Source organism: Leptonotus elevatus, chromosome 12, assembly GCF_054856555.1.
Source record: "Leptonotus elevatus isolate MCC_2025b chromosome 12, RoL_Lele_1.0, whole genome shotgun sequence".
Lineage (NCBI taxonomy): Eukaryota > Metazoa > Chordata > Actinopteri > Syngnathiformes > Syngnathidae > Leptonotus > Leptonotus elevatus.
In genome coordinates, this window is record NC_141250.1 from 22,852,435 (window position 1) to 22,879,371 (window position 26,937).

At 44.9% G+C, this 26,937-nt stretch overlaps 4 protein-coding genes across 4 annotated transcripts; 2 read left to right on the top strand and 2 right to left on the bottom strand.

Moving 5' to 3' along the window:
• Positions 1 to 35: 35 nt before the first annotated feature.
• On the bottom strand, positions 36 to 8,205 carry itm2bb (integral membrane protein 2Bb). Its single transcript, XM_086091689.1, has 7 exons — positions 7,973 to 8,205; positions 4,339 to 4,479; positions 3,853 to 3,921; positions 3,102 to 3,245; positions 2,883 to 2,993; positions 1,896 to 2,046; positions 36 to 844 (listed from the first exon to the last, which is right to left on the bottom strand). Exons 1-7 carry the CDS (start codon positions 8,054 to 8,056, stop codon positions 756 to 758), a joined length of 789 nt encoding a protein of 262 aa, XP_085947815.1. The 5' UTR covers positions 8,057 to 8,205; the 3' UTR covers positions 36 to 755.
• A 285-nt stretch (positions 8,206 to 8,490) lies between these two features.
• LOC147165077 (GDP-Man:Man(3)GlcNAc(2)-PP-Dol alpha-1,2-mannosyltransferase-like) lies at positions 8,491 to 14,153 on the bottom strand. The gene is made up of 6 exons (XM_086090402.1): positions 13,862 to 14,153; positions 12,912 to 13,133; positions 11,683 to 11,885; positions 11,443 to 11,611; positions 9,615 to 10,183; positions 8,491 to 9,352 (listed from the first exon to the last, which is right to left on the bottom strand). Exons 1-6 carry the CDS (start codon positions 13,915 to 13,917, stop codon positions 9,069 to 9,071), a joined length of 1,503 nt encoding a protein of 500 aa, XP_085946528.1. The 5' UTR covers positions 13,918 to 14,153; the 3' UTR covers positions 8,491 to 9,068.
• A 247-nt stretch (positions 14,154 to 14,400) lies between these two features.
• med4 (mediator complex subunit 4) lies at positions 14,401 to 16,570 on the top strand. The gene is made up of 7 exons (XM_086091555.1): positions 14,401 to 14,499; positions 14,630 to 14,696; positions 15,107 to 15,277; positions 15,457 to 15,514; positions 15,580 to 15,666; positions 15,850 to 15,981; positions 16,071 to 16,570. The coding sequence occupies exons 1-7, from the start codon at positions 14,423 to 14,425 to the stop codon at positions 16,241 to 16,243; spliced, it is 765 nt and encodes a 254-aa protein (XP_085947681.1). The 5' UTR covers positions 14,401 to 14,422; the 3' UTR covers positions 16,244 to 16,570.
• Positions 16,571 to 16,948: 378 nt separating this feature from the next.
• sucla2 (succinate-CoA ligase ADP-forming subunit beta) lies at positions 16,949 to 26,937 on the top strand. Its single transcript, XM_086091866.1, has 11 exons — positions 16,949 to 17,083; positions 18,731 to 18,923; positions 19,670 to 19,769; positions 20,615 to 20,777; positions 21,706 to 21,834; positions 22,360 to 22,498; positions 22,617 to 22,778; positions 23,885 to 24,027; positions 24,122 to 24,242; positions 24,338 to 24,426; positions 24,491 to 26,937. The coding sequence occupies exons 1-11, from the start codon at positions 17,000 to 17,002 to the stop codon at positions 24,563 to 24,565; spliced, it is 1,398 nt and encodes a 465-aa protein (XP_085947992.1). The 5' UTR covers positions 16,949 to 16,999; the 3' UTR covers positions 24,566 to 26,937.

Consider the following 26,937-nt stretch of genomic DNA (forward strand, 5'->3'; position numbering starts at 1 on the left):
TCTGAATGCAAGATGGAAAAGAAAATACAAGCAAACCATTTTTTGTTTTGTTTTATTTTCTGTTGGGCTGAACACACACGCTTGTCTTTGTCTCATCGTGGGGACATCTCGTTGACATGATGCATTTCTTAGCCCCTCCCCCTAACCCCACCCATCAAAAATGATGACCTTCCCCCCTTCCTTACCCATAACCCAATTCAAACCTTAAGTCGAAAACCAAGTCTTGACCCTCAGAGAGGTCGGTCCCCACAATGGTATTTAAACCTGGAAAAACACACGTGTATGGGCCCCACAATGTAGCAAAGAAAAAGCACACACAAAACAAAAAACATTCCAACAGAAAAAAATCCCCAGCAAGCTTTTTTCCCCGTTTTACTGCACAGACTGATCGTTTAAAATCGAACAAAAATGATCCAACAAAAACAAGTCCAGTTAATTCATGAATTATTGTGTTAATGCGACAGCACAAGAGGAAGATAGAGATGAAAAAAGAACAAGAAAAAAATGGCGTCACCCTGCATCCTTCGTGTACTCACAATTACCAAGCAATCAACGCTACCGTGACTCGGATTAACAATGGATCTCATTTGAGCCCTTTTGGTGCCATTTGTTTGGCAAAAATCAAGAAAAAGCGGAGCTGCGGTGCCAGCGGTCTCCACAAGGGGGCGCCTTCTTCACATTTCATTTCCGCTGGCAAACCACAAATCTGAAGATGGAATACGAATGGAAACGGCAGGCGGCCAACGGGAGACGGCTTAGAGATGGCAGATGGTGGTCTCCACCACAAACGTGCTCTCAAAGTGGCGAATCTTGTGGCAGTCCAGAACTTCCCGCTTCTGCATGCCTGTCAACAAACAACGCCACTCATGTCACCGTCACGTCACGTCCAACTATATTCAATTCAAAAGAGTGACACTTGGGCCCCCTCAAGTGGTACACAAAACAATCACTGCCTCGTCCAGTGGTATCAAACATACGGCTCGCCAGAGCGGTTCAATCTGGCCCGTGAGGACAGAACACAAACAGCAGTGTTCAGTAAAATGATTGGTGTTACTAAGTTTGACCACTAGATGGTGCACTGACAACCACTGAAATGACATTCTGAAATTTGGCAGTTAGCATTTGATGCAAACACTTTTTGGTTAAGAATTTGCAAATGACTAAAAAAAATTCCGATTGTACATGTCATTATTTACATCTGTCATTATGCATAGGTTATGATTAGGTAACGGACATGCTGGTCCGGCCCACTTTAGATGAAATTTGGGTGAAAGTGGCCCATGAATTCAAATGAATTTGACACCCGAGGCCGAGTCACTTGTATTTAACTTGGAAAAGGGCCCCGCCCAGCTTGTCAGTGAAATGTGAAGTTTGAAAATGACAGGGATGACTAACACACGCCAGCAGATGGCGCCGTTTCATTGTGTCGGTTTTAAGATCTGCACACAGTTGACGATAAAGATCTCGGTTTGTCACGTCAATTCTGAGGAAGAGGAAGAGGAAGAGGAGAGAGGTACGAAAAAGTGACGTCCAACTTGAGCTGTAAATCAGTAAAAAAATACAAATAAAGTGATTGTTTTGTATTCAAAAGCACTTCCTTCGTCTTCGTTTTGTTGATTTGAGGCATTAGCGTCAAAAGTCACTGTTGGGCTTGTTCCTTCCCACAAATGTTTCTTTTTTACTGATTATGCTCCTTATGGACGTCGAAAGCCAGAAACAAACATTTGGTTCGCTAAGTTTGCTGCTTATATTGTTTACATGCAGTCAATAGCAATTTCAAAACACATATTAAACACGCAAAAACACAAATATGCTTTCCTTCCGGGGGGTTTAAAATCCCGGAATAAAGAATATTCAGGTTTTTAAAAATGGCGGACCGGTCGCCTCCATCGTACCTAGGATGCGATCGCGGCGCTGCAGCTTGAAGGTTTCCTTGCCGCGACACAGGTTGTGGATGAAGTCGCCCAGCTGCTCCACATGCTGCAGACGCTCCGTCACCACCATCTCCTCGTGCACCAGGTACGACTGCGGCAGGTAAATGCCCGCCTGCGGGGGGCGCCAAAGACAAGCTGGGTCAAAACAATCAACGATAAATGCTAAGTCCCGCGAGGCTCGTGCGGGACGGTCAACATGACTGCAGGAGGTTTGTGCTGGCTCTGGAGGTGCCAAAGGGGCTGAGTGCTAATGCTAATACAAATGCTACATGCTAAGCTAGTCAAAAAAAAAAAGTCAGGACAAAATGTGAGATGTACGAGGTGGGGACCCAAAACAAGCTCACGGCTAACAAATGCTAAATTTGACTTAGAATCAGTTTTTTTTTTTTTTATCTACTAAACTTAAACTAAAACTAAAATGTGACACTTGTCTAACAACAAAACATGAAACGAGTACGTCAATAAACAGTAGCTGGTAGGTGCCAGCCCAATGCTAATGCTAATGCTAATGATGCTTCTTGCAAGGACAAAACATGAGAAGGGACGAGTGATGTGTGGCAGGTAGGCATCAAACAAGCTTGGTGCTAATGCTAGCAAAAATGCTAAATGCTAAGCTAGTCAAAGAACAGAACGTTAGACTTAGCTACACGTGAGACACTACATCAACCACCCGAGGCCACCAAACAAACTCTGTCATAATGCTAGCAGGAAATGCTAAACGCCAAGAGAGTCTGAGAACAAAATGAGACCAGCTACATGCTAAGCTAATGAAAGGACAATTTGTCAGTGCTAATGCTAGCAAACGCTAAATGCTCAGCGAGTCAAACAAATCAAGATAAGGTCAAACTTGGTGAAACGCAACGTACAGAACCGCAAACTGGTGCGTCAACGAGCTCCGCGCTAACGCTAACAAGAACGACACAAGCGCTTGCTGGCGTGTCGCGATACCTTGACGTTGACCAGCAGTTCCAGGAAGTCTCTGGGCGGCATGACGACGGAGGTGTTGAGCGGGATGACGTAGCACTTGTTGAGGCTCAGGTCCAGGTATGCGGTCAGCCTCTGAACACACGCACGCACACACACAAACCAGGTCAGAGGCGAGCGCCGTCCGGTCCGGTCTGCCGACGCGCTCGCTCGGCTCGGCGCCGTTTTTTTTTTTTTTTTCACCCTCTGGAAGTCGTGCACGATGTCGGCCGGGTCGCCGCCCTCGAATTCGGGCACGGGCACGTTAATGAGCGCCACCTGCTCTCGCTCCAGAATTCGGATTCGCTCCTCCAGCTGCCGCAGCGGGTTGGCGACGTCCGCCTCCACCTGCAAACCACGCCTTTGCTCAAATCCAATTTGCAGAAGTCCTTCCCTGCTTTTACGTAACGACACTTTCAAAACGCTACGTTTTATTTCAACCGTCTTGAAATAGTCACGTACTTATTCAATTCGCTTTAAAGGTTGTGAAGCCATTTCATAAATAGATGTCATGAATTTGACAACTATTCAAATATATTATTTTGCACGTGTCATTTACTTTCCTGTTTTTTTTTTTCATGCTACTTTAATATGATTCAGGTATAAAGAAACGACTTAAAAGTATGTTTGTAAATACTTGAAAGAAAATGCATTGACTGAGTTTTGCGTTTTAACGTCTATTTCAGAGATTTGAATCGCTTCAATTGGGACGAGAACTTGAGGAAAGAATTCAACTTGCGTCTAAAGGCACCACCGCCGCGTTTACTTTCATTGACGCACTCCAATATTGAATGATTTCACGTCCTCTGTATCGTTGATAAGAAGGAGGACATTTCCGGTCATGTCTTTGATTCCCGGAAGCTGAACTGCATTTGGAACATTTGGTATTGCAATACAAAATGTGATCCGGATCCGGATCCGGATCCGAATCCAACGCGGCCCGCCCTTAGCCGACCTGCATGAATTCTGGCAGTCTGAGGTCTTCCTCGCGGTAGTTGACCCCGCACACGAACACCTCGCCCTCCTGCAGGGAAAAGGAAACGACAATTCGGCAATTGTCAAAGTTTGAACATTTCCATGGACATTTTCTGGCACAAATGGAAACGAAGCCGGCGTTTAGCGCCTGAAGGTTGTCCCTTGATTGGCTAGTTGGGGGAGGGGGGGGGGGGGTAATTCTGGCCGAATGCGGATTGATTTTATGCAAGAACAGACATTCATTTAGGAGATTTGACTGCAGCCAGAAAACTTCAAATCACACTCTTACAAAAACTGGAGTTCGGCCACTAATTCTCATTTTTTTCACTTCAATCTCATTCAAAGTTTCCAGTCTAGAATATTTCCAAAATTCTTAACATCCCCCATGTATGGAAATGGATCGGGAAAGTGGGGCAAAACGTTCGCAGCCCTCCAAGATGGCTGCGGCCAGCACCCTGCCACTCACCTCCAGGATGTAGAAGCGGTACAGGTAGGCCCCGCCCACTACCATCCCCGACAGAATGAGGGCCAGACCCAGACACATGCACCAGCGCCACGCTCGCGGCGGCTGACGAGCCAGTCCCGCCCCCGCCCCCGCCTCGGCATCCTGCGTGGAGGAAAAAACACAACGCAACATTGAGATGCCTTCGTACAAAATGTCCAATGACAGTCCCGTACGTCTACAGAAGTTCTTCTCAAATAGGGAGGTGGGTCCCACTGGCCCGAGGTCACATGCCCCTAAAATACATTTGATAAAATAAAACACAACTTTATATATATACATATATATATTTTATAAAATAGAAACACACTTCCGCTTCTGCTCGATTAAAGTAACCCTTTCCCTGTCACACAATGCATTCTCAAATACACCAGCAGGGGGCACAGTAATTAAAATAAACAGTCATCAGCAAATCACATATATGGTCGTTTCACAATAGTGTAGAAAAGTAAATAAATTGTAATATAATCATGAACCGAGAATTATGACAGCTACAGGGAAGATGTTTTTTATTGCCATATGAGAATAGCGTGTAATTGCACATTCACTCCAGTAGGTGGCAGAAATGGCAAATCCAAGTTGCAAATCTATTTTCTTCTTACTTTTCAAAACAAAATGGCAGGCAGGCGTCCTGTCTTTTCAGACATGGCTTCTTCCCTTGTTTGTGCGAGTCTGCTCATGACAGACGAGCGAATTTCGTGTTGCCACATGGAACGGGCTTCAGTGGCCGAATTTTCCAAAGCAAAACTCTTTAAAAATACCAAAAATGGTCCTAAAATTGCCACTTGAAAGCGACCAGCAGCTTCGCGTCTTTTCAAGTGTGGCTTCTTCAGACTTTTTGCCGGTCTACTCGTAATCAACACGTCAAGCAAATGTCAAATTGGCCAGTTGGATTAGCGAACGTAGCGACAATACGAGGCGTGGCACCGTGACCTTTTCGGACGTTTTCATTATTTTTAGTGTACGTTAAACTGGACGACAGTCAAGTCCGCAACGCATACAATTCCCACCAGGAGTTGAACCGCTTTGATAATTTCTGCGTGTACGAGGGTTCTCTTTTTTTTTTCTCTCTCTCTCGTGTTACTAAAACATTGATGACACAATTTGGTAGCGCAACCGTCCGACATGTCGGGTCTGGTTCACGCCGCCACGCCCGACAGATGTTCGGCAGGCTTTGTTGACGCAGGCAACCAAGGTTGGCTCCGCACACACACACACACACGCACGCGTGTATGGGCCAAAAGTACACACGCACTGCGGACTCACGTCAAAGTTATTTGGCAAAAGGCGGCCAACTTTATTGATCTCCCAAGGGGTAAAACGTTCATATTGACACACAAATAGCCGAGGATTGTGGGTAAATATTTTTGGGCAAATAGGTGGCGTCAGGGTCACAAGTGGCAACATGTCTCCTTTTCACTTGCCGTCAAAAGCGTCAAATGTTCCCTCTCGGTCGTGCACACGTGCGCAGAATTTGAAGGCCGGCGGGGTCGCGTCCCTTAAAAGTGTCAGGCTGAGTCGCTTTTAGCGATGAGCGGCTAATCTCTTTAGAGGCGCCCGCACGTTCCTCAAAGCGGCTTTGGATTTTGCACGATTCTTCTTGGCTGCGAATTAGAGACAGGCCGATATGTTGTTTATTTTCCAGGGCCGAGACCGATTATTAGTAATCAAAGACGCCGATAACCGATATTTTAAGCTGACATTCACTTTCACTAAAAAGGTGACATCGTGGCATTAAAATTTTAATAATTAGGAATAAGCGGTTTAGAAAAGGGATGGATGGACAAACTTGAATGCCAATGTTTATTGAACAACTTTTCATATTTGCAAACTATTGAAGCTTTTTTTAAATGATCTTAGAGTTGTTTTAAAATTCTAACAAATTCATCAGCATGTCTTAAAAACGTACAAATACAAAAGGTGCTGAGTTTTCGTATAAAGTCAATTGAAACTTGATATTATTTTTAAAAATTATTTTAATTAAATGTATATTTTTGTAAAAAGTCCGATACAAATTGTGAAAATGCTGAATATCAGCACCGATAATCGGTCTATTCCGACTGTGAATGTCAATTTCTTTTTTGGGTCAGAACTTTCTTGAACCCAAGCAGTCAGTCGCAGACCCTTTTTGTCGTATTTATTTTGCAAGCAAGTCAACTAAGGGCTGTGAAAATATAACGTTGCGCTCGTCAGGCTTGGCCAAGGATAGCACGCTCGTCCGCACTGGCGCGGTTCGAGCCTTAAATCCGACTAAGCCACTTTAGAGGAAAGTTAAGTGACAACAGAGCAGATGGTCGGATCTACTAGCGGCGACTGTAAAAGCATAAGTGGCGCTCGAAAACAGGAAGCCAGGCACATCCTGACACCGACAAGCGGGATGCTAAAATGTGGCATGCCAAGCATATAATGGCCGATGGACACTCGTTTGCATAAAACCAATGCTGAGCTTGTGTCAAACCAGATACAAACTCAATATCATCTTTTTATTTTATTTGGGGGGGGGGGGGGGGGGGGTTGATTTAAGGGCTCGTCCACACGGACCTGCCCGCCCATAAGGCAATTTTGGCAAATGTTACAGGAGGTCACAACATCAACATGACCCCAGAGAAAAACTGTTTGGTCTCCCACTAAACTGTTGACGTCATTTGTCCAATGTTTGAGATAAATCCGATTTTTCTCAAAACAACTCCCTGATAACATTGAGGTGTTTTCTGTTCAAGAAAACAACCGCAGAATGAAAAAGCACAGGACGTGCCGTGTTAATGAAAACATTGTAGATGCGGAGGAATTATGCGGATGGCGAGTTTTAGTTTTTTCGTTAGTCAGCTTGCATCAGGGCCACACTGGAGCAGGACGATTAGGATTTTAATCAATCATAATTGAAGTTATAAATCTTAACAAATGCTTATTTCAACAAAGTTTGATTTATAAAAAATAAAAAAAAATCATGTGCAGACTATTCAGACAATACTGTCCACTGATTTTGAATGTTTTGACGTAAACTTAACATTCATAGCTTGTGCATAACTTAAATGACACAATTACGTAGTAAGCAACAACTAATGTATACAAATGACATCATTCCGGCAACCACGCCCCTCCACGCGTCTTCTGCGTCGCGCACCGACCAGAATGTGTTTGTTTTTTAATCGCCCAATTGTACCAGTGCTAAACACCAAAAGGACAACTTTTAGAAAAGAAAGCAAACTCCACCCATGCGCGCAGTTCGACTTGCGCTGGCAAGTCGAACTCAAAAACATCAACGCAGTCAGCTTAACTGTTGAGCTCGCAGACAATTACGACGCTGGCATGAATTATTCGCATCTTAAACGGGTACTTTTGAAGAGCCCCGAAAGGCGACAAGACAAACTTTTAAAGAAATTCATGCAGAGTTTAAATAAGTTGAAAAAGACACTTGGCTTGCGGCCAAATGAACAAAAAGTGCGTCGCGTTAACGCCAATTGTCATTTTAATCAAACTTAATCGAAGTGTGTGCGGGGTGAAAATAAAGAAAGCGATCTCAGGCGTACGCTAAAACTTCAGCAGGTTTGATGCGGGTTAGCCATTTTTTTTTTCTCTCAGTCTCAATCGCACTCACTTTGTCCTGTTCGGGAAGGAGCGTCTCCGCGTCCTTCTTCACATCTTTCAGCGACAAGGCCGAGTTGAAAGACACTTTGACCATCGTGGAATCGCTTCAAATCCCACTCGGCGAAAAACTATTCCTGGTCAAAGTCGTTACACAACGCAAGAAAAGTCGTTGTCGAGTCGGACTTTCCACTTTCGGTCGGAGCTGAGCTGAGCTGTTTGTTGTTATGAGCGAGAGGAAGTGGCAGGAATGTGGCGCAACGCTTCCGGTTGACTTTCAACGTAAGAGCTTCCTTTTTTTTTTGGTCTTCTTTTTCAACGTGAGAAAAAGTCAGTAAACCAGACGCGTATTTAGCCCATTTTTGGGGGTGCTTCAGTGAACAAAAGCACGCCAAAATTTTAGAGTATACACACATATATTTACTGTTTGTTCTTATTAACAAGCTAGATACTTATAGCCATATATATATATACAGTATATATATCATAGTTTAAGTAATATTTAAACAACAAAAATACAGTACACCCCCATTTGATTGAAAATGGTTTGATTCACTTCAATTTTTATTAAAAAATAACTCGTATGCATGTAAACATGGACAGTTTTTGTGTGTGTGTTATTTCTAGTCACTGTGGGGCTGAGAGTTCATCATGGATAATTGGCACGAGTACCGATCACAGAAAATATATGACACCTAAATTGTCGGACCAAGTGTGCAGCGGGCAATTCTTTTTAACTATGTAGATTATTTATTGAGATCATGATTTTGTTGTTGTTGTTGATTTCCATTGTGCAAGGTGGTGGGTAGATAAGCGGTCACATAATCGTACAACATGTACGGTGCAGGTGCCTTATGCGCAGTGAATTATTTTTTGAACACTCAATTATTTCTTGCCATTGTGTTTATTTCTATTGTGTAATGAGCCAAGGTTATAAACTGGTTAAAAAAGGAGCAACTGCATAAATCATATAACACATGCGCTCTATGTACATGAATGTGACCCCCCCCACACACACACACACACACACACCCTGTGGATTATCGCTCGTCCTCATGTTGATGTTTATTGGCCGTCCGCCAATTGGAGCATCCCGACGTCGGCTTTTGTCACCGCTCCGGCGGGCTCATCAGCGAGTCGCACGCGGCCAGGAAGGAGGCGTGGAACTCGTGGTCGGAGAAGCGCATGACGGAGCGGCGAGCGTTGCGTCGGATGCGCTCGCGCTGTTCCGCCGTCAGCGCGAGGATGGCGTCCATGGCGGCGGCGTAGTCCTCCTCGCCGTCAGCCAAAAAGCCCGTGGGCTCGCCCTCGAAAGGGACCACGATGTCCAGCTCGGGGCCGCCCGACTTGTGGGCCAGCACCACCGTGCCGGCCGCCATGCACTCCACCACACCTGTGTGTGTGGGGGGGGAAGGGACAGCTTGGTTATCGTGATTAACTGTTGGGAGGAGTCATAGCGCTAGTTAGCATAGCCTCCTTATGGTAACGCCTATGTAAATTAGCATTATGCTAAAAACGGTCCTGTTTTCGGGTTTGCAGCTAATGTGAGTGGATGATTCAAGTCTATATCGGTTTAAACTATTGAACTATTTTGTTGACTGTGCGTTGATTTCTATTGTGCAAGACTGCAGTCATCTCGATTACTCTGCACTTACCGATGCCAAAGTGTTCGTTGCGCATGGTGTGCAGGCCGATGACGGCTTCCGCCAACTCCTTCTTCAGGTCCCGGAAGGGCAGATTGAGTTTAAAGCGGACACGCTCCTCCAGGTCCAGGTCCCGGCAGAGCTGGCGCAGGGCGGCCACTCGCTCCTCGTCCTCGCGGTCCCTGCAGCCGCCGATCAGGACCAGCCGCAGGGAAGAGTCGTCCGGCCTCCGGTCCAGAAGTTTGCCAAAGGCTCGGATCTGCAAGGGGTGGTTCTTCTCGGGCCGGAACTGCGCCACCGATACGAGGGCGCGCCGCTTGCCGTCCTCCTCGCCGGCCAGCTCTTCGTCCTCGTCCCGGCGGCCCAGGAATGCTTTGACGTGGCAGGGCGGGTAGACGACGCTGGTGCGGGCCGGGCAGCGCCACAACGCCAGGATGTGCCCTAACGTCCAGGTGGAGTTGACCAGGACCACGTGGCTGCACGAGCCCGCCAGCCCGTACAGGATGGCGAAGACGCAGTAGTAGCAAACCTTCAGCGCGCTCAGCGCGGCACTGCCGCTGATCCAGGCGGCGTTGTTGAACCTGACACGCAAAGACGGCGCAAGCCGATTTTGCATCGACGTGTTCTCGTGAAAGGACGCAGAGATGTTGACATTCTGTCACACACACTGAAAAAAAGTGATTCGTTGGACTAAACTAAAAATAAAAATAAATGCTGTCATTTGTTATATTCATGATTTGGTTAAAAGCAACATTTTCAATTTAATCTAAATCGAATACATTTATTTTTCCCAAGCCAAAGAATAAAGTTACATCCAAGTAACGTTTTACTTTGCATTAAACTAATTCAAGTCAATTTTATTACTTTACCTCAAATCGAATTTCTGATTCAGTATGAACAAAATGTGCAGGGTTCAACCTGAGCTGTTTGCCAGACAATCGTAGGGCAAACATGGGTGAACAAACATAACACATCAAGGGACAATTTAGTGTTCAATTAAGCAACCATTGCATGTTTTCGAGATGTGGAAGCAAACTGGAGAACCTGGAGAAGGCCCAGAACATGGAAGCGCCACGCGGGAAGGCAGCAGGCTAGATTTGAACCCTAAACTGCTGAATTGTGAGGCGGGCATGCTTTACCAGTGGGCCACCACCAAGTTTGTAATTGAAGCAAAAACAGATTTTAATGGCAGTTTGTTATTTGACAGCAAATATGTTTTTCTTTTATTTCAATTTGTTTAGCAGGCTTAGTGGCCCACTGCTAAACACATCCGCCTCACAGTCCAGCAGTCCAGGGTTCAAATCGAGCTTCCAGCCTTCCTGTGTGGAGCGTCCATGTTGTCCCTGTGCCTCCGTACGTTAATTGAACCCTAAATTGTCCCTTGATGTGTTATGCTTCTTCATCTATGTGTGCCCTACGATTGTCTGGCAACCCGCTCAGGTTGAACCCTGCACATTTTGTTCGTACTGAATTAGAAATTCCATTCGAGTTAAATGTAATCAAATTGACTTGAATTAATTTATTCCAAAGTAAAAAGTTACTTGGATGTCATTTTTTAATTGGCTTGGGAAAAATACATATATTTGATTTATATTAAATTGAAAACGATGGTTTCAACCAAATCATGAATATAACGAGAATTTTTTTTATTTGTTTTTGCTGTAACTAATTACAGCATTTTTTTGTTTTAGTTTAGTTCAGTCCAACGAATCACTTTCTTCAGAGCAGCAGCCGAAACCCAGTTGGGTTGGGAACTGCTCCCCCTATAGGCCAGAATGTGCCCCTTCCCACTTCCACGTTTGGGCCCCTGGACGCTTAACATGAAGGGCCAGCGGGTTACCTGGGGTGGCGCTCCCGGACGGCGGACAACATGTCGGTGCTGACGGTGGGGTAGTGGACGTAGCTGGCCACCCGGCAGCCTCCCAGGTAGCGGAAGATGGGCAGCGTGAAGGCGTAGCCCATCGAGTCCACGTACACGTCGGGGACGAACGCCATCAGGGCCTCCCAGCCTGACACACGCAGTTGAGTAACACACGCGCAAGACGTCCGCCCACAGGGAAGCTTCGAGTCCCGGTCTTACCCAGCACCATGGAGCCGGCGCTCTGGCCCAGCAGGGTGAAGTGAGGGTAGGACGAGGCCTCCACCAAGGCGCGGCGCCGCAAGAAGACGAAGGTGACGGGCCGGGGCAACTCCACGTCGAAGCGTTGCCGGGCTCGCTCCAGAATCTGAGCGCTCGTCACTCCCTGGTCGCCCGTGTACACCGCAAAGGAGACGCCGGGATACCTGGCGTCAGGGGAAGCGTTTGAGAAGCGCCGAAAGGGAGGAAAGACCACACGCCGCTCGGATGTGAACAAAACACATCGGATGAGACGGAGAAGTTGCCTTGCTTGGAGTGTCACTTTTCTTGCTTGGCGGTCATAACTGACAGTTTTCAAACTTCCCACTTTCCTCAAACGCCTCAAACGCCTTTTTGCGCCTTTCCTCCAAAAACTGGGCAATTCATGTTTCGTTATTTATTTTGTTGATTTAACTCATTAAATAAGTAACATTCTAAAAAGGTTGGGAAAAAACACTTATTTATACAGTATATTTCTGAATGTAATACATTTTGGTTTTATTTAAATAAATAAAAATTTCCAGTTAAAATAAGCTCATTTAAATATGTATTTTTTTTGTATTCATTTATCTCATGAATTAAAAGGTAGTGATTTGTGTTATTATTTATTGTAAACAATCAAATGAAATAAACAGTTACCGGTATTTAACAAGATAATTATTTCAAGTTGAAATTGTAAATTCCTTATTTACTATTAAAATTAATTATTTGACATATTTTACTGACATGTTTAAAATTTCCAGTTGAATACGTTTTCTAGAAACTCTATTTGCATGTACGCTGCCATTGTTTACATCGCAAAGCATTCTAGGTAGTTTTTGCTGATGCTAGTATAGTTCGCAATTGTTTTGCTCGGCAAAAGGCAGCAACCATTTTACGTCATGACCCAGAATGCATTGCAACCTAAATAACAATGGCGACGTACATACAAATAAAGTTTCTCTAAAATGTATCTTATAGCTACGTTAGGAACAACCCAATAAATAGCGCAAACATGTCAATATAGTTGAGGTTCCCTTTAAAGAAAGTTTTACATGTATTTCATCTGTTGACTAATTTGGATTTAATGAATTAAAACTAATACAATTGACAAAGTGATCATTATTTTTTCCTTTTTACATATAAGCAGCCCCTTTTCAAGCACAAGCGTGTACCCACCGCCTGGCTCCCCCCCCAGGTTCGTAACTTCGTACCGCTGCATGAGGGCCCTGAGGGCGCACCAGAGGACACGCTCGCCACCTCCACCTGCATTGCAGTACGGGTGGAAGAACGCCACCGCCAGGCTGGCGTCGCCGCCGGCCTGGGCTTTCCGGCGGCCCCGCATCCACGCGCGGAGTCCTAGCAGGAGCAGGAACAGAAGCAGGGTCAGCAGCAGGCTCAGGACGAGGCAGGGGACCACCAGGGATGACAGCAGCCTTTTAAGGAGTGAGGGGGGCAGAAGAGGACCGTCAGAGGCTAATTTGTTGAAACGGGATGTTATTTGAGAAGTGTGTATCAAACTGGTGGCCCTTTACATGAATCAGTAAGAAGTAGCATTCATTAAAAAAAAAAGTTTGGCACATTCAAGTACAATCACATTACACATTAAATGCACAATTTTAAACATTGCACATTAAAGCAATTGTGCAAGGAAGAGTGTGGAAATATATCTTTACAGAGATGTGAAGCACTCATTGTCAATAATACAAAATTGACTTGACTTCCATTGTTGCTACTGTGGCCCAACCAGATCTTTGGTTAACACTTCGAACAGGACTTTTCATACCGGGGTAAGTTGCTGGGAATCCTTTTTCCCCCATTTAAAAAATAAAATCAGCATTTAAAACCTGAATTTTATGATTACTTTGGTTATCGTCGCCTTTTACTTACATTTGTTTGCTCTTCGGAATTACAGTAGAGAGACTACGCAAAAAATATCATCATATCTGACTGTCCTTTTACAGAGCGTGCGTACTAAAGCAGTAAATCAGTCACACTGGCACACAGACAGATCCTTCCGGTTGAATCGATAATCAAACCAAGATTTTTCACTTGATTTGTGGCTGTCGACGAATAATAAACCTAGCTATGCTAGCTAGCATTGCTTTTTTGTGTGCGTGTATTTAGTTTTGTCATCAATATTGTAGACGTGCTCGACATTTACCTGATGAAATCGCATAAGCACGGGGAGAAATTGTGATGATGGTGGAGGTCCGCCATATTGACAGCCGAAAAATTATCTTGCGGACCGCCACAACCTGAACGAGTCACGCGGATGACGGAACCAGTTTTAGTGAACTTCGGGCATTGGCGAGGAAACGGGGATAATTGGAGACAAACGGAGTTGAAATTAAATGTCAAATATAGTATATTTTAAAATCGTCCAATTATGCCACATTATGAGATAATCGTTGCAACTGAACCCGCTGGCTATAGAGGTCCACGGAGATAACACAACACGGGACGTCACGCTAAATCGGCTCTTGATTGGCTCTCGTTGTGTTTGCGAAAGCGTCATCGGCATGTGGCGTTTATGAATTTAATTTCCTTTATTTTCTGTTTAAATTAATTGTTTCAGCGATCAAAGTACAAATATAAGTACATATAATTGAAGTATTAAAGTAAAAACAAAAAAACTATAGACAAATGAGTATTAAAGTTATCACTTCCGTTTCTATTACGCCATTTCCGTTTCTCCTCTCGTACGGAAGTGGCGGCAGCTATTATGGCGGCCGCCGTGACGGTGAAGTCAACAAAAGAACGTCTGTTGAGTGTTTTGGACGACTTGGAGGTTTTGTCTCGGTAAATTTAAATCCTGTTACTCTGTGATAGTGTTTGAAAATAATCAGTTTGTTATTTCTGTTGATCCTGTCATTCACTCATCCCTTTCTGCCTTCGTTTGTGACCGTCTGACTGCTGTTTTCCTTTCCAGGGAGCTGATCGAGATGTTGGCTCTGTCCCGCAGTCAGAAACTTCCACCGCCCGGCGAGGACACTCAGGTACCGGGTACACTGTTCCGCACACGACCCGCAGATATCCACAGGCAGTTGTACGGTGAAGAGAAACATTAGGTGCAGCCAAAAGGCCACACATTTGCGAACGTTCCTACTCTGGTATTTATTTTAGAAAATGTGTTTTGTGACATGTGGGTGAATGGTTTATGTAACCCCCCTACGCACACACACACACACAATACACAAACAAACAAAACCCAGTGCTGTTCAAACTCGAGTCTGTCAATTTCTTGTTTGTATAAATGTAACTGTATTCTGTAGGTCTTGAAAGATCAGTTTAAATGGCAGTTTGACAATGAAGGGCAGCAAATGCGTTTATTTGGGCACAACTCAACATTGTGATGTTAGCCAAATCGTGTATGACTAACACATGCGATTGCGTGTGCCTTTGTCAGATCCTGGAGCTGCTGGTGCAGCGCGACCGCGAGTTCCAGGACCTGATGGAGGTGGCCCAGCGGCAGGGCAAGGTGCATCAGGAGATGCAGCAGCTGGAGAAGGAGGTGGAGAAGCGAGACAGCGACATCCAGCAGCTGCAGAAACAGCTCAAGGAGGCCGAGCACATCCTGGTGGGTCCCGCTGCCGTGAGATGCCAGTGACCCTACTTCTGAGGGTTTTAAGATACGAGCCGTCATCCCATTATTTGACTCGCTAATCATCCTGATGTAGAAAGCCGCAATGGTACTTGGGTTAGATAGTGGGAATGCTGCGTCCTGCGTTGATGTGACCGGTCTCCCTCTGTTGTCAGGCGACAGCCGTTTACCAGGCCAAGGAGAAGCTCAAGTCCATCGAGCGAGCCAGGAAAGGTGCGCTGACACGCCTGTGTGACCAATCGATTGATTCATTGATTGACAGCTTGCCTTTCTTGCAGGAAGTATATCGTCAGAGGAGCTCATCAAGTATGCGCACAGGATCAGCGCCAGTAACGCTGTGTGCGCGCCGCTCAACTGGCTCCCAGGTTTGCTCTTTGGCGACCAGTCTATGCTTTGCCAAAATGTGACTTGACGTTGACCCACGACCAGTCCATTGTTTTGTATTAATTTGCCCAGCGATTGTCTGGCGACTCGTCAATACCCTGAAAATTTGGATGAAATTTGTGGAGATTGACAGCACGCTAAACATGCACTTGTTGCGCTCTCAGGCGACCCGCGGCGGCCGTACCCCACCGACCTGGAAATGCGCAGCGGGGTGCTGGGCCACATGGCCAACCTGCCCACTAACGGTGTCAACGGACACCTACCAGGCGACGCCCTCGCTGCCGGAAGGTTGCCAGGTACTCCGATCCCCCCTCCCCACCCGGCGTCCTCCTATCTCGTTTGCCAGTTGTAAACACCCCGCCCCTCGTGTTTTCCCTGTGCGTAGACGTGTTGACGCCGCACTACCCCTGGCAGTCGTCGGAGCTGTCGGCGGGCATGCTGCCGCCGCACCACGCCGGCGACTTTGGTCTGGAGCCACCCGGGCACAACAAGGAGAACGAGGACGACGTGGAGGCCATGTCCACGGACTCCTCCAGCAGCAGCAGCGACTCGGACTGAAAGACCTCAATGTGTGTGCGTGTCATGTTCTTAATTATGCTTGTAAATAAAACATTTTGGGTAGAAATATGTTTTGTCTTTAGTCTAGTTGTTCAATTTCTAAAGTTTGTTTGCATCAGGCAGTTATAAAAAAATAATATGAATGGAACAAGGACATTTTATTGAAAATGTACTTGAAATGTTGTTGAAGGCAAAAAAAAAGAAGACAAACAACCACCACCTGTGCTTCGTTCAGAAACACTGGGAATATTGCTATTTTGAAATACTGTAATTGGTGGATGTAAGTTCCTGAATTGTGTGTTGTAAAATAAACAGGATACCGCTTGACTGTGCCTCCTTTAAGGACACTGGAATAATGTAGTTTTGTACATTGATTGAAATACTGTCGTTGTAGTAATGACATACTGTTTAAGTAACTTCCTGTATCGTAAGTAGTGTTAATTGTTTAGTTAAAACTTAGGTGATGTGAAGAAGCATTAAGATTATATATTTGCTCTTATAATTAAGTTGCAGTCTGGCCGTGACGCCTTCGGGAACACAATTTTTGCTTAATTAAAAAATACTGGTCCCTTGTTTGAAACGGTTCACGTTGTAGGCACGTTGTAGTAAAGGTAGTAACAATTTGACAGGGTGAGCTCAGCAGTGATCAAATTCAAGAAAAAATTCCATCGTGTCCTAATCTTAGAGGCAGCACCACTGCTAGTACTTGTCGTGTCTCGCGCATGCGCACGAGCAGACATCGCCTGACTAGCAGACATGGCGACGTCCCTGATCTGCAGTCGTTTGACGGCAAGCCTCAGGAATTCGGGGCCCAGAGGCGCCATTAGCTCCGCTTCCAAGGTGAGTGTTTGACCACGTGAAAGCGAAGGCTTCAGCCGCCGGGCGGCCGGTAGGAAGGACGCCGCCACGGCCTCCTTTGACCGCCACAGCAGCCACTGAAGTGACAGGGTCAAACTGACATTAGCCTCACTGCGTTTATACGCGAGAGAACCAATGCGATGTTAGCTTTAATGCGAAGTGTCAAAACGCCTCCAAAGCCGAACATAAGTATTGTTCTTGTTTGTATTTGGTGCCTAAATGCCCGCAGCGAGCTGATAAGTTGGTGACCTCCAGCTTGTTAGCTGGACAAGTGTGTTTACCTTCCACACGCATAAACTAAATATGTCACCCAGCATAGCATAGCACAGCTAACAGGTAAACAAGCTACCGAATGTCGTCATTAATTGTCGTAAACAAGTCAAACTGTCGGAATTGATCACTTATGTGGGGATTTGGACATGTCAACGGCGCTGAACTAAGACATTATTAAATAATATTTTCATTTCTTTCAATGTTTATATTTGTATATTTTGTTACGTGTTCATATGTTCAATCAATCAGCCAACCAATCAAACGAGTCCTTTGCCTTTTCGCATACAACAGAATTGACCCACATACGGCATCCACAAATCCACGTCCATCGACACGACCGTATTCGCGGATTATTATTATTTTTATCTGTATGTTTTTTTATTTCGTGGGTTCCAACTTCCCTCTGATTTATTTACTTATACTGTATATTGCTTATTGTCAGTATATCCCAGATTATTCAAGATCTTTGGGAGTACAATTATAAATAAAAAAATGTTGTTTTTTTTATACACTGCAACTATAATAGGTGTATTTACCGTCAATCCAGTCCCTATCGCGCGTCCACTAAATTTAGTTTATACAATTTTCTCCCCCACAATATTTTTTGTCTCAACATGTGCCCAGCCGTTAAGATTTTTTTTAGGACAATTCCAATTCCGATACTTGTCAGAAATAAAATTGGATAACTGATTCATTTGCGAGAAAAAAAGGAACTTTTGTCTCGCGCTGCCAAAATGCTAATCAGGATTATTATTATTTTTTAAAAATTTTTTATCAATGGTTTCATCACGTCATTAATGACAATTATTCATCAGGAAAATTTGCGTTTTTATTGCACTACTATTCAACAAAGATTATGTAAATAGTTTTCAACGCAAAATTAAACTAAATGAATGCATTTTATAATTTTAGAACAAATGATACATTTAATAAATATCAAATTTACAAATAGTTTGCTGCCTGAATAAATCAGATTTTATTTCGTCCTGAGTCCAAATCAGACTTTTGTGCCTTGTGAGGCACATGCTCTTTACCACGTCGCTCCTCATCTCCAGTTTTTGCTTTCAGCCTTACTTTCTTCTGTCAACATGACTCGCTCTCATCAGTTCACTGAGTGACTTTAAGCTCCCGCTGCAGGGTGTGCTCACATATTTTTTGAGGCAGTTTCATGAACCCTTAAGCTTGTGTTCGCCTCCTGGTGGTTGGCTGAGTACTGCTTGAGAAAGTGCTTGACTAGATACGTATTGTAAATATTGCCAACGACCAGGCTAATTTAATCGTGGCTGCCCAAATTTTGCTAATAATGAAAATTTGATGACTTCATTTCAAGCGGTCGTGTGGTGTGTGTGTGTCCAGGTTCTGGCGGGTTCCTCAGGTCTGTTTGGAGGCCACGCTTCGTCAGCTGCGCCGCTGCAACTGCAGCAGCAGCGGAGTTTGTCGCTCCACGAGTACATGAGCATCGGCCTGCTGAAGGACGCGGGCATCGCGGTGCCCGCCGGCATGGTGGCGAGTTCCTCGGACGAGGCCTACGCCGTCGCCAAGCAGATCGGTCAGTAATGCAAAACTAAGTAGAACGTACAGCATTGAGTCCACTGTGCAAGAACTGGAAGAGCACCCCCGGTCACTCCACTGTGTAATCTAAATAAAGTTACCAGTCATGGGCAGTTGTCACCCGCGTGTCGTGTATGTCTGCAAGATACCAAGCATGCAGAACCTCCTCTAAGCTTTTGTGTCTTAAATAGCCATTGGTACTGCTAAACATGGCGTCCCGTCCGTGGCATCAAGTGACAACAGCCGTACTGTCGTTTGATTGGATGAGACTTTTTTTTACAAAGGCCAGCACATATTCTGCTCTCATCACAAAACAGACGAGGTCATCAATTTGGTCAACAGGAATACACTTGTATTTTTGTTGTTAAACATAGGTATTCACAAGAGGCGGAATTATTTGGGGAGAAAATCTTATTCCGCAGGAATAAAGTTATTAAAAAAAAAAAAAACTGATTATGCTTTTGTATTTTTTTTTCTAGATGTTCAAAAACAAGGATAAAGTAGTATTTTGGAAAATGACAAGGATGTGTTTTTCTTTTTAGAAAACTATGTAAGTCACAAAAATAGTCATATTTTTGGAATCAAACGTCATATTACGCTCATGAAATGTGAGTGAAAAGTATGTCTAATTCGTTTTAGCAATATTAAATCCAGAATACATTCATTTTTTTGGTGGGTAAGAAAAGATTTGCATAGCATGCTATGATGACGCTATTTTTGTGTGTTGTTGTGTTTTTGTGTCAGGTTCTAAGGACCTGGTGGTGAAAGCTCAGGTGCTGGCTGGCGGCCGAGGGAAAGGAACGTTTGAGGGCGGACTGAAGGGAGGCGTGCGAATCGTATACTCGTAAGTGCTTCCCTCCTCCGCCATAATGATGACGATGGCGATGATGATGTCGTCACTGTTGCCGTGGAAACAAAACTAGCTCGCTTGAGCCACAGGCACAATCAAAGTTCGAGCACTTTGCTGGACTTTTAATTGAATTACAGGTGCTCAGGCTTCCTCCTGCATTCCAAAACCAAGCACCTGAAACAAATATAGAAATATATATCATATTGAAATTTATTTGGCTTTTTGTTGTTGTCTTTTTGGCATATTTGGTATTGGAGGAATCCAAAACTAATTCAAAGTAATCATTTTTACGTTAACAGGGAAGTTAAGTCAAATCAATTCCTCACAATAATTTTTCATGTTGTCCCACTTGTCTAAACACGGCGTTGTGATGAATATTGTTTGTGGAATATGAAGCAAGCTGCAAAATGCAACCGTTTTGATCCATCTCCTGGGGCAGCCATTTTGCTTTTTGCTATCGACTGAAAATGACACCACAGTGCTTAAGGGCCCAGCTTGCGAACGTCACGACTAAACCTCGAAAACAGGTGAGCCGTGATTGGTCGTTACCTGACACCCGTGCTTCCTGACATGAATTAAAAACGAGTGGATTTTGCTGACCCTATTCCACAAATGCAATATTAATCAGAATAGTGGGAATGCATTGTAAGGAAAATTTACTTAACTTCCCCTTGTATATTGTAATATTCCTCTTATTATATTGTGGTGCTTGGATTACATTGCTAGCTGTTTTTTTTTAAACAGATAACACTGACCAGTAGCTATATTGGAATCCATTTTCAAAGTAACCTTACCAACCGTTCTGATAATGAACGCTTGCAAATTGTGGCATGCGACAGGCCCGAGGAGGCGCGGGACATTTCGTCACAGATGATTGGTCGCAAGCTGTACACCAAGCAGACGGGCGAGGCTGGTCGCATCTGCAACCAGGTGTTCATCTGCGAGAGGCGCTACCCGCGCAGGGAGTACTACTTTGCCATCACCATGGAGAGGTCCTTCCAGGCAAGTCCTTCACACCAAAGTCCTTGAGAAAAAAAATCATGCTCTCTTTGCAATATATGGAGGACCAAAAAAAAAGCTGCAACAAAATAAGACAAAAAAAAGTAAGAAAGATTTTTCTTTTTTTATTTACTTATTTTACAAGAAGAAAAAGTCCTAATTTGAAAATGTAGTCGGAATTTGAAATGTTTTACTAAAAAGACCAAAAAAAATAGACTGACTAAAAATATTTTAGTCAGTCTATTTTTTTCTGTAAAAGAAATCTACGAGAATAAAGTCAAGTTTACAAAAAAATGGGTGTTGATTTGGTGCTGCAAAGTTGTAACAATGAGTTTGTTTATTTCTCAAGGAAAGTAAAAATACTGTGAGAAATTGGGTGCATTATTTAGAAAAAAATGTTGAGGATTTGAATCTGTTAAGAGTCAGGATATGACAAATTTGTATTTTACAAAAAAACAAACAAGAAAAAGTTATATTAAAAAAAGTCTTCTTTTTTTTAACAATGAAAAGTCATATACTGAATTCAGATTTTTTTCTTGCAAGAAAAACTGGAAAAAAAATATTTTTCAGATTTTGCTGCTGATGTTTTTATTTTTATTTTTTAAACCAAGTGTAAAAACATTTTTGATTAAATTAAAAATAAATTCCAATCAAATATTTCTTAAGCAGGTCGTACCAATTACAAGATGTTTGCATACAGGGACACCACTAGGTGGCAACAAAGTTCTCCAATGTTTTTTTCCGTGTTTTTTTCCCCCCCAAACATGGGCTGGAGCTTGCTGTGAAGATTGAGACGAGTGTAACAATCAATATCTAACATCCACATTTGGAAAAGGACAAAAGAAGCTTGCGGCATACACGCTGCAGTGCACATTTGTATTGAAGCTGCTCTTCGTGTGTTTGTGCGTGCGCGCGCGTGCGTTTGCAACAGGGCCCCGTGTTGATCGGCAGCTCGCAGGGAGGCGTCAATATTGAGGACGTGGCGGCGGAAAATCCCGACGCCATTGTCAAGGAGCCCATCGACATCGTGGAGGGCATCAAGATGGAGCAGGCGCTTAAGGTGGGGATCGATCCGAACGCCGCAGAAAAGTAAAAGGCGCATGAAAAGAGGAATTGTGTGTGCTTGTTCCGCCGTGTCCAAATTCAAAGTGGTTCTTTTACACTTTGGGCGTCTGCTTTCGATCACAATTCCACTTTCCGGGAGACCAGACTCTGACTTTGTTTACTTTTGTATTGCTTTATTTTGTTGTTATTTAGCAATTGACCAAAGATGAAAATAACTATTTTTCTCTTTTTACAATCAACAAATAAGCATAATATTTCAATATGTTGTCCAATGAAAAAATAAATAAGTGACTTACGGCAATACTCTGAATTGATTTCAAAGGGAATAAATGTCATTACGTTTATATTTCGAGTCATATTTTTTATTTTGACCATTTTTTATTTTTAGAAAAGGAAAGCTGCCAGACAGTCATTCAGTTCATCTGATGTGCTGTTGATGTTCATCTCAGTGCTGCTGTTTTGGCTTGCAACAGTCATGCATAAAATACAATAAAAAAAACGGTGTGCGTTTGGCCCGTAGGTGGCGCAGAAGATGGGCTTCCCGCAGCCGCTGCAGGAGGCGGCGGCTGAAAACATGATCAAGCTCTACAACGTCTTCATCAAGTACGACGCGTCCATGCTGGAGATCAATCCCATGGTGGAAGACGCTTCGGGTATCGGTACGCAGCACATTCAACCTCACACAAATGCACATGAACCCCCCCCCAAAAAAAAAGAAGCAATCAAGCAACAGTTTGTATGTGAAAGACTTTCCGCTATTCTGTGTCGGGCCTCCAGTGATGTGCATGGACGCCAAGATCAACTTTGACACCAACGCCGCCTACCGGCAGAAGAAGGTTTTCGACCTGCAAGACTGGACCCAGGAGGACCCGCGAGACCATCAGGCGGCCAAGGCCGATCTCAACTACATCGGCCTGGATGGAACCATCGGCTGCCTGGGTGCGTCAAACATGCCAACAAAGCATCCAGGGTGTACAGTGTGTCACTGACAAGTACTCGACCATGACGGATTGACCCCTGTACGTCCATTTTGTTCAGTAAAATGTCGGAAGCTAAAGTTGGTATCTAACAATCATTCTTAACTCTATTGTCAGGTAACGTTGGAAGCTAACTTTGATGCTAACATTGGACGTTAGCTTTAGAGGTAACATTTCAAGCTACAGAGGAGTGTGCACTCCGACAATGACAGCGCTACTGCCACCTACTGTAGTGGAGGTGCAATTCCATTTGATTCTAGTACGTTTCCTAGGGTCACATGTGCCCGCCTTCCCTCCAATCCCGCATTTGAAAAAGACTTCCTTAAGGAGAAAGCTTCCTTTTTGCTCAGCGCGACATAGATCTGACCATCATTTGTATAGTGTTACAAAATTAAAAAAAAGAAACGCTAATGTTAGTGGTAATATTAACAGTCATGCTTGGAGCTAAAGTAGAACGCTAATGTTGGACTTCCTTAGCACCAACGTCGGAAGTTAGCTGTCTTCCTTAGTTCTAAATTTGGAAACTTAACGTTATGCTTAAGGTTGATGCTAATATTATGGGTAACGTTTGTAACTAGTTAGTCTTCAAGGAGCTAACATTGGAAGCTAAAGATAATATTCCTTAGCTTTAATGATGGACGTTCACTTTGGCGCCATCCTGGGTCGTTAACGTTGATCATGCAAGCTAGCTAACTTTGGAAGCTAAGATTAGAGGTAACATTGATGCTAACATTAGAGATAACATTTGATGATAAAGTTGGATCCACTGTCTGAAGCCACTTTGTTTTGCTTAGAGCTAACGGGTGCGTTTGGAAATTCACTCAACGTGCTCCCCTCTCATTAATTTCCAAAAGCAGTAACTCGTGGTTGAGCTCTTTCCATCGGGGCACACCGTGTCCCCAGTCGGAGCGCCGAGAGTGTCTTCAGGCACTCTGAATAACCAAATAGCACATTTGATCAACGCTCGCAGTTTCCAAACAGAGCTAATGTTGGGATTTAACGTCGGTCTTGCTTAGCGCTAACGTTGGAAGCTAACGTCTTTTGCGCTAACTTGTGCTTGTAATTTAGTGAATGGCGCGGGCCTAGCCATGGCCACCATGGACATCATCAAGCTGCACGGGGGCACGCCCGCCAACTTCCTGGACGTGGGCGGCGGGGCCACCGCCCACCAGGTCACAGAGGCCTTCAAGCTCATCACGTCCGACAGGAAGGTGAGGACGACGGGCACCCGCGGAAGGAAAACATGACCCACGACCACGCCCGAGAACTCATGCGCTAATGCCAAGCGTGCCGCCGTTCCCGCAGGTTCAGGCCATCCTGGTCAACATCTTCGGAGGCATCATGAGGTGCGATGTCATTGCCCAGGGCATCATCATGGCCGTCCACGACCTCGACCTCAAGATCCCCATCGTCGTGCGACTGCAAGGTGCGATGACGTCTTTGCTCGTTCACCACGGATGACGATTCGATAGAACAGTGACCTGGTCTCATGGACGTGATTGCTAACGGCCCCTTCATTAGGTACACGCGTGGACGACGCCAAAGCTCTGATTGCTGCGAGCCCGCTGAAAATCCTGGCCTGCGACGACCTCGACGAAGCTGCCAAAATGGTACGGCACGTGCACACGCAAGCTAACATTAGCTTTGGTCTAACGGCGCATCGCGTCCTCGCAGGTGGTGAGGCTTTCCGAAATTGTCTCGCTGGCCAAGGAAGCACAAGTGGACATCACCTTCCAACTTCCGATCTGACCTTCTCGATCAACCGCAAGCACTTCCTGTTTGACTTCACCTGGACGCCCCCTCCCAAAAGTAGCCCCTTCTTCTTCCTCTGTGACCTGATGGTGGCGCTAACACACATTTGCTTTTGTCTCTTGTCGCTATCTTTATGCTCATTTAATGCGCACAAGTACATGCACTCTTTCTCGCCACACGCACACACATTTTTCTAGCTATGTATGCACACTCCTAACTCCACACAATCATTAACTTCTCACACGCACACACCTCACTCCATGCATACACCCGACACAAACGTTTTGTCTCTCTCTCTTTCTCTTTCTTTCTCTTCCTCTGACACGCTCCGCTGAATACGCACACACTCCTAACACACCTCAGTCAGTCCACACTCTTACGCCGGCTGCTGTTTTCCAATGTTGATGAATTATCGTGGAAGTCATTTTGGGTGTAAAATCCATCATCAGATGATGTCCATAAAGCAAACGCGTCCCCCCATACGGCGACACCGGCGAGCGAGCAAATGTGGCCGAGCGATAACGCCGCTGCCGCTCCACGGTAAGCGACTCCCATTTCCTCCCGGATAACGCGCTGATAAACGAGACTGCGGCGGTGATTTGCAGGCGGGAGATCGCCATGTTGCGTATATTACACCCCCCCCCCCCCCCCCCCCCCAACCCACCTCCGACTTGGCTTTGGTGAGCTAGCGTCCATTTTGCAACATGATGATTGGGAATTGCAGTATCGTTATTGAAGCAACGAAATAGATCTTGAAATCCACAAACAACATTTGGATGATGCTAAAAGTGTCACAACGTGGCCAATCCGCAGTTTCGCTTGGCGATGAATTGCGATATTTGATGTTGGGATTATGATGTGTTGATGCTGCACACCACATCCTCTTGGTCATATCACTATTTGACACGTGCGTATCGATACTGTCCCATGAGTGATAAGGATATCATCCTTCGCGCTGTGGATACTTGACACTGGTAGCAGCCATGTTGGACCACGAGAGATGTTGAATCACGCTCATGCCGCCATATTTGAAAGGGCGGGCACGCTGTTCCCGATTTCGCTCCCGTTTGTGCTTTTCTTTCCTCCATTTTCGTCTCGCGTGCGTGCTGGCCGCTATCGGCGCTGATCTCATCCTTGTGAATTATTCACCGCTGCTGTAATGGAACTTTTTTTTTGTGTGTGTGTGTGCGAAGAAGCAGCAGCGACATCATCAACTTGAGCTTCAGCTCCCCCGCGGCAAACGAGCGAGTCTAAAAATGGAGTCGCGGCAACGCTAAATCACCTGCTGGGCTTTGAAATGGAAAATGTCTTCACCTTATTACGCGGGAGGCGCAAATTTGACACGTTTGTCTTCGTCTGTTACTTTTTTTCACACTGGAATTGATTTGCTCTTACTCGACAAGCGGCATTGCACTGCTGGATTTGGTCAACTATCAACAATCTGGTATCAACGCGCTTACGTAGCGATACTATCGCGATACTGTAACATGATTTTTGGACAACGTTAGCGATTACTGTCACATGACATGGACGATGCCAGCGATACGATCAGTTATTGCAACCATTGTATCGTGAAGTATTACTAAAAAGCTCATATTCGACCACAGCACCCCATGGGGTATGTGCCACGGAGGAGGCGGGACTTCCGACTTGAGGGTTTCACACATCAGCTTTGTTTCTGGTTCCGGTTTGCAACGTGTGGGCCGCGTCCCGTTCCTCGTGCCCCGCGGTTGCGCCTTCCCGTTGACGGAGCGCGTCGCGTCGCGTCGCGTCGCGTGTGTTGTCTCAGTTGTTCCAAGCATTTCAAAGAGCTGAGACGCCGATCGGCAGGAGCGCGCGGTTGCGGGTCGCAGGGATGAAGGTGCGCGGAAACGCCGCTGATGCGTGAAACCCGCAAGTCCGTGGCATCTGCCCCATTGGAGGATCTTAATATTTGGTAGCAAGCGTATAAAGACGCAAAAGTCACTTTTTAATACACTGATGCAATTTTTGTTAGTTGTGATATTGCAATACAACAATATCACAATATTTGAAATATCACGATGCAATATAGCATTATTTGATACGCACATTATCATACCATACTGTAGTGTCATGATTCGCTATCACGATACCATACTGCAACATTTTTTGTGATATTCCTGATGATACATTGTGAGCTCTCGATACGTGGCCCCGCCCCTGACCTTCCGCCGCCATCATGCCACATGGGATTTGAGGCAGTATACCCCCCCTTTTTTTTGTTTTTGTTTGTTTTCATGACACAAAGCGATGTGGATGAAATGTAAATAACCAAAGTGACGCTCTGCCTCTGTAAGATATTTCTGCTGCTTTACTCATTGGACGGGACAAATAAAGACAGGACATGA

What these genes read in the sequence shown, in the direction of transcription:
- itm2bb (XM_086091689.1), bottom strand. Translation starts at nt 8,056, where the DNA reads ATGGTCAAAGTGTCTTTCAACTCGGCCTTGTCGCTGAAAGATGTGAAG. An exon ending in TCGTGCACGACTTCCAGAGG is followed by an intron (nt 2,994 to 3,101) that starts GTGAAAAAAAAA and finishes GCGTGTGTTCAG; the next exon opens with AGGCTGACCGCATACCTGGA. An exon ending in GCGCCGCGATCGCATCCTAG is followed by an intron (nt 845 to 1,895) that starts GTACGATGGAGG and finishes GTTTGTTGACAG; the next exon opens with GCATGCAGAAGCGGGAAGTT.
- sucla2 (XM_086091866.1), top strand. Translation starts at nt 17,000, where the DNA reads ATGGCGACGTCCCTGATCTGCAGTCGTTTGACGGCAAGCCTCAGGAAT. An exon ending in AGATGGAGCAGGCGCTTAAG is followed by an intron (nt 21,835 to 22,359) that starts GTGGGGATCGAT and finishes TTTGGCCCGTAG; the next exon opens with GTGGCGCAGAAGATGGGCTT. An exon ending in TCATCACGTCCGACAGGAAG is followed by an intron (nt 24,028 to 24,121) that starts GTGAGGACGACG and finishes CCGTTCCCGCAG; the next exon opens with GTTCAGGCCATCCTGGTCAA.
- med4 (XM_086091555.1), top strand. Translation starts at nt 14,423, where the DNA reads ATGGCGGCCGCCGTGACGGTGAAGTCAACAAAAGAACGTCTGTTGAGT. An exon ending in GCCGCTCAACTGGCTCCCAG is followed by an intron (nt 15,667 to 15,849) that starts GTTTGCTCTTTG and finishes TTGCGCTCTCAG; the next exon opens with GCGACCCGCGGCGGCCGTAC. An exon ending in CGCTGCCGGAAGGTTGCCAG is followed by an intron (nt 15,982 to 16,070) that starts GTACTCCGATCC and finishes CCCTGTGCGTAG; the next exon opens with ACGTGTTGACGCCGCACTAC.
- LOC147165077 (XM_086090402.1), bottom strand. Translation starts at nt 13,917, where the DNA reads ATGGCGGACCTCCACCATCATCACAATTTCTCCCCGTGCTTATGCGAT. An exon ending in CTCAGGGCCCTCATGCAGCG is followed by an intron (nt 11,886 to 12,911) that starts GTACGAAGTTAC and finishes CCCTGACGCCAG; the next exon opens with GTATCCCGGCGTCTCCTTTG. An exon ending in CGCCGGCTCCATGGTGCTGG is followed by an intron (nt 11,612 to 11,682) that starts GTAAGACCGGGA and finishes TGCGTGTGTCAG; the next exon opens with GCTGGGAGGCCCTGATGGCG.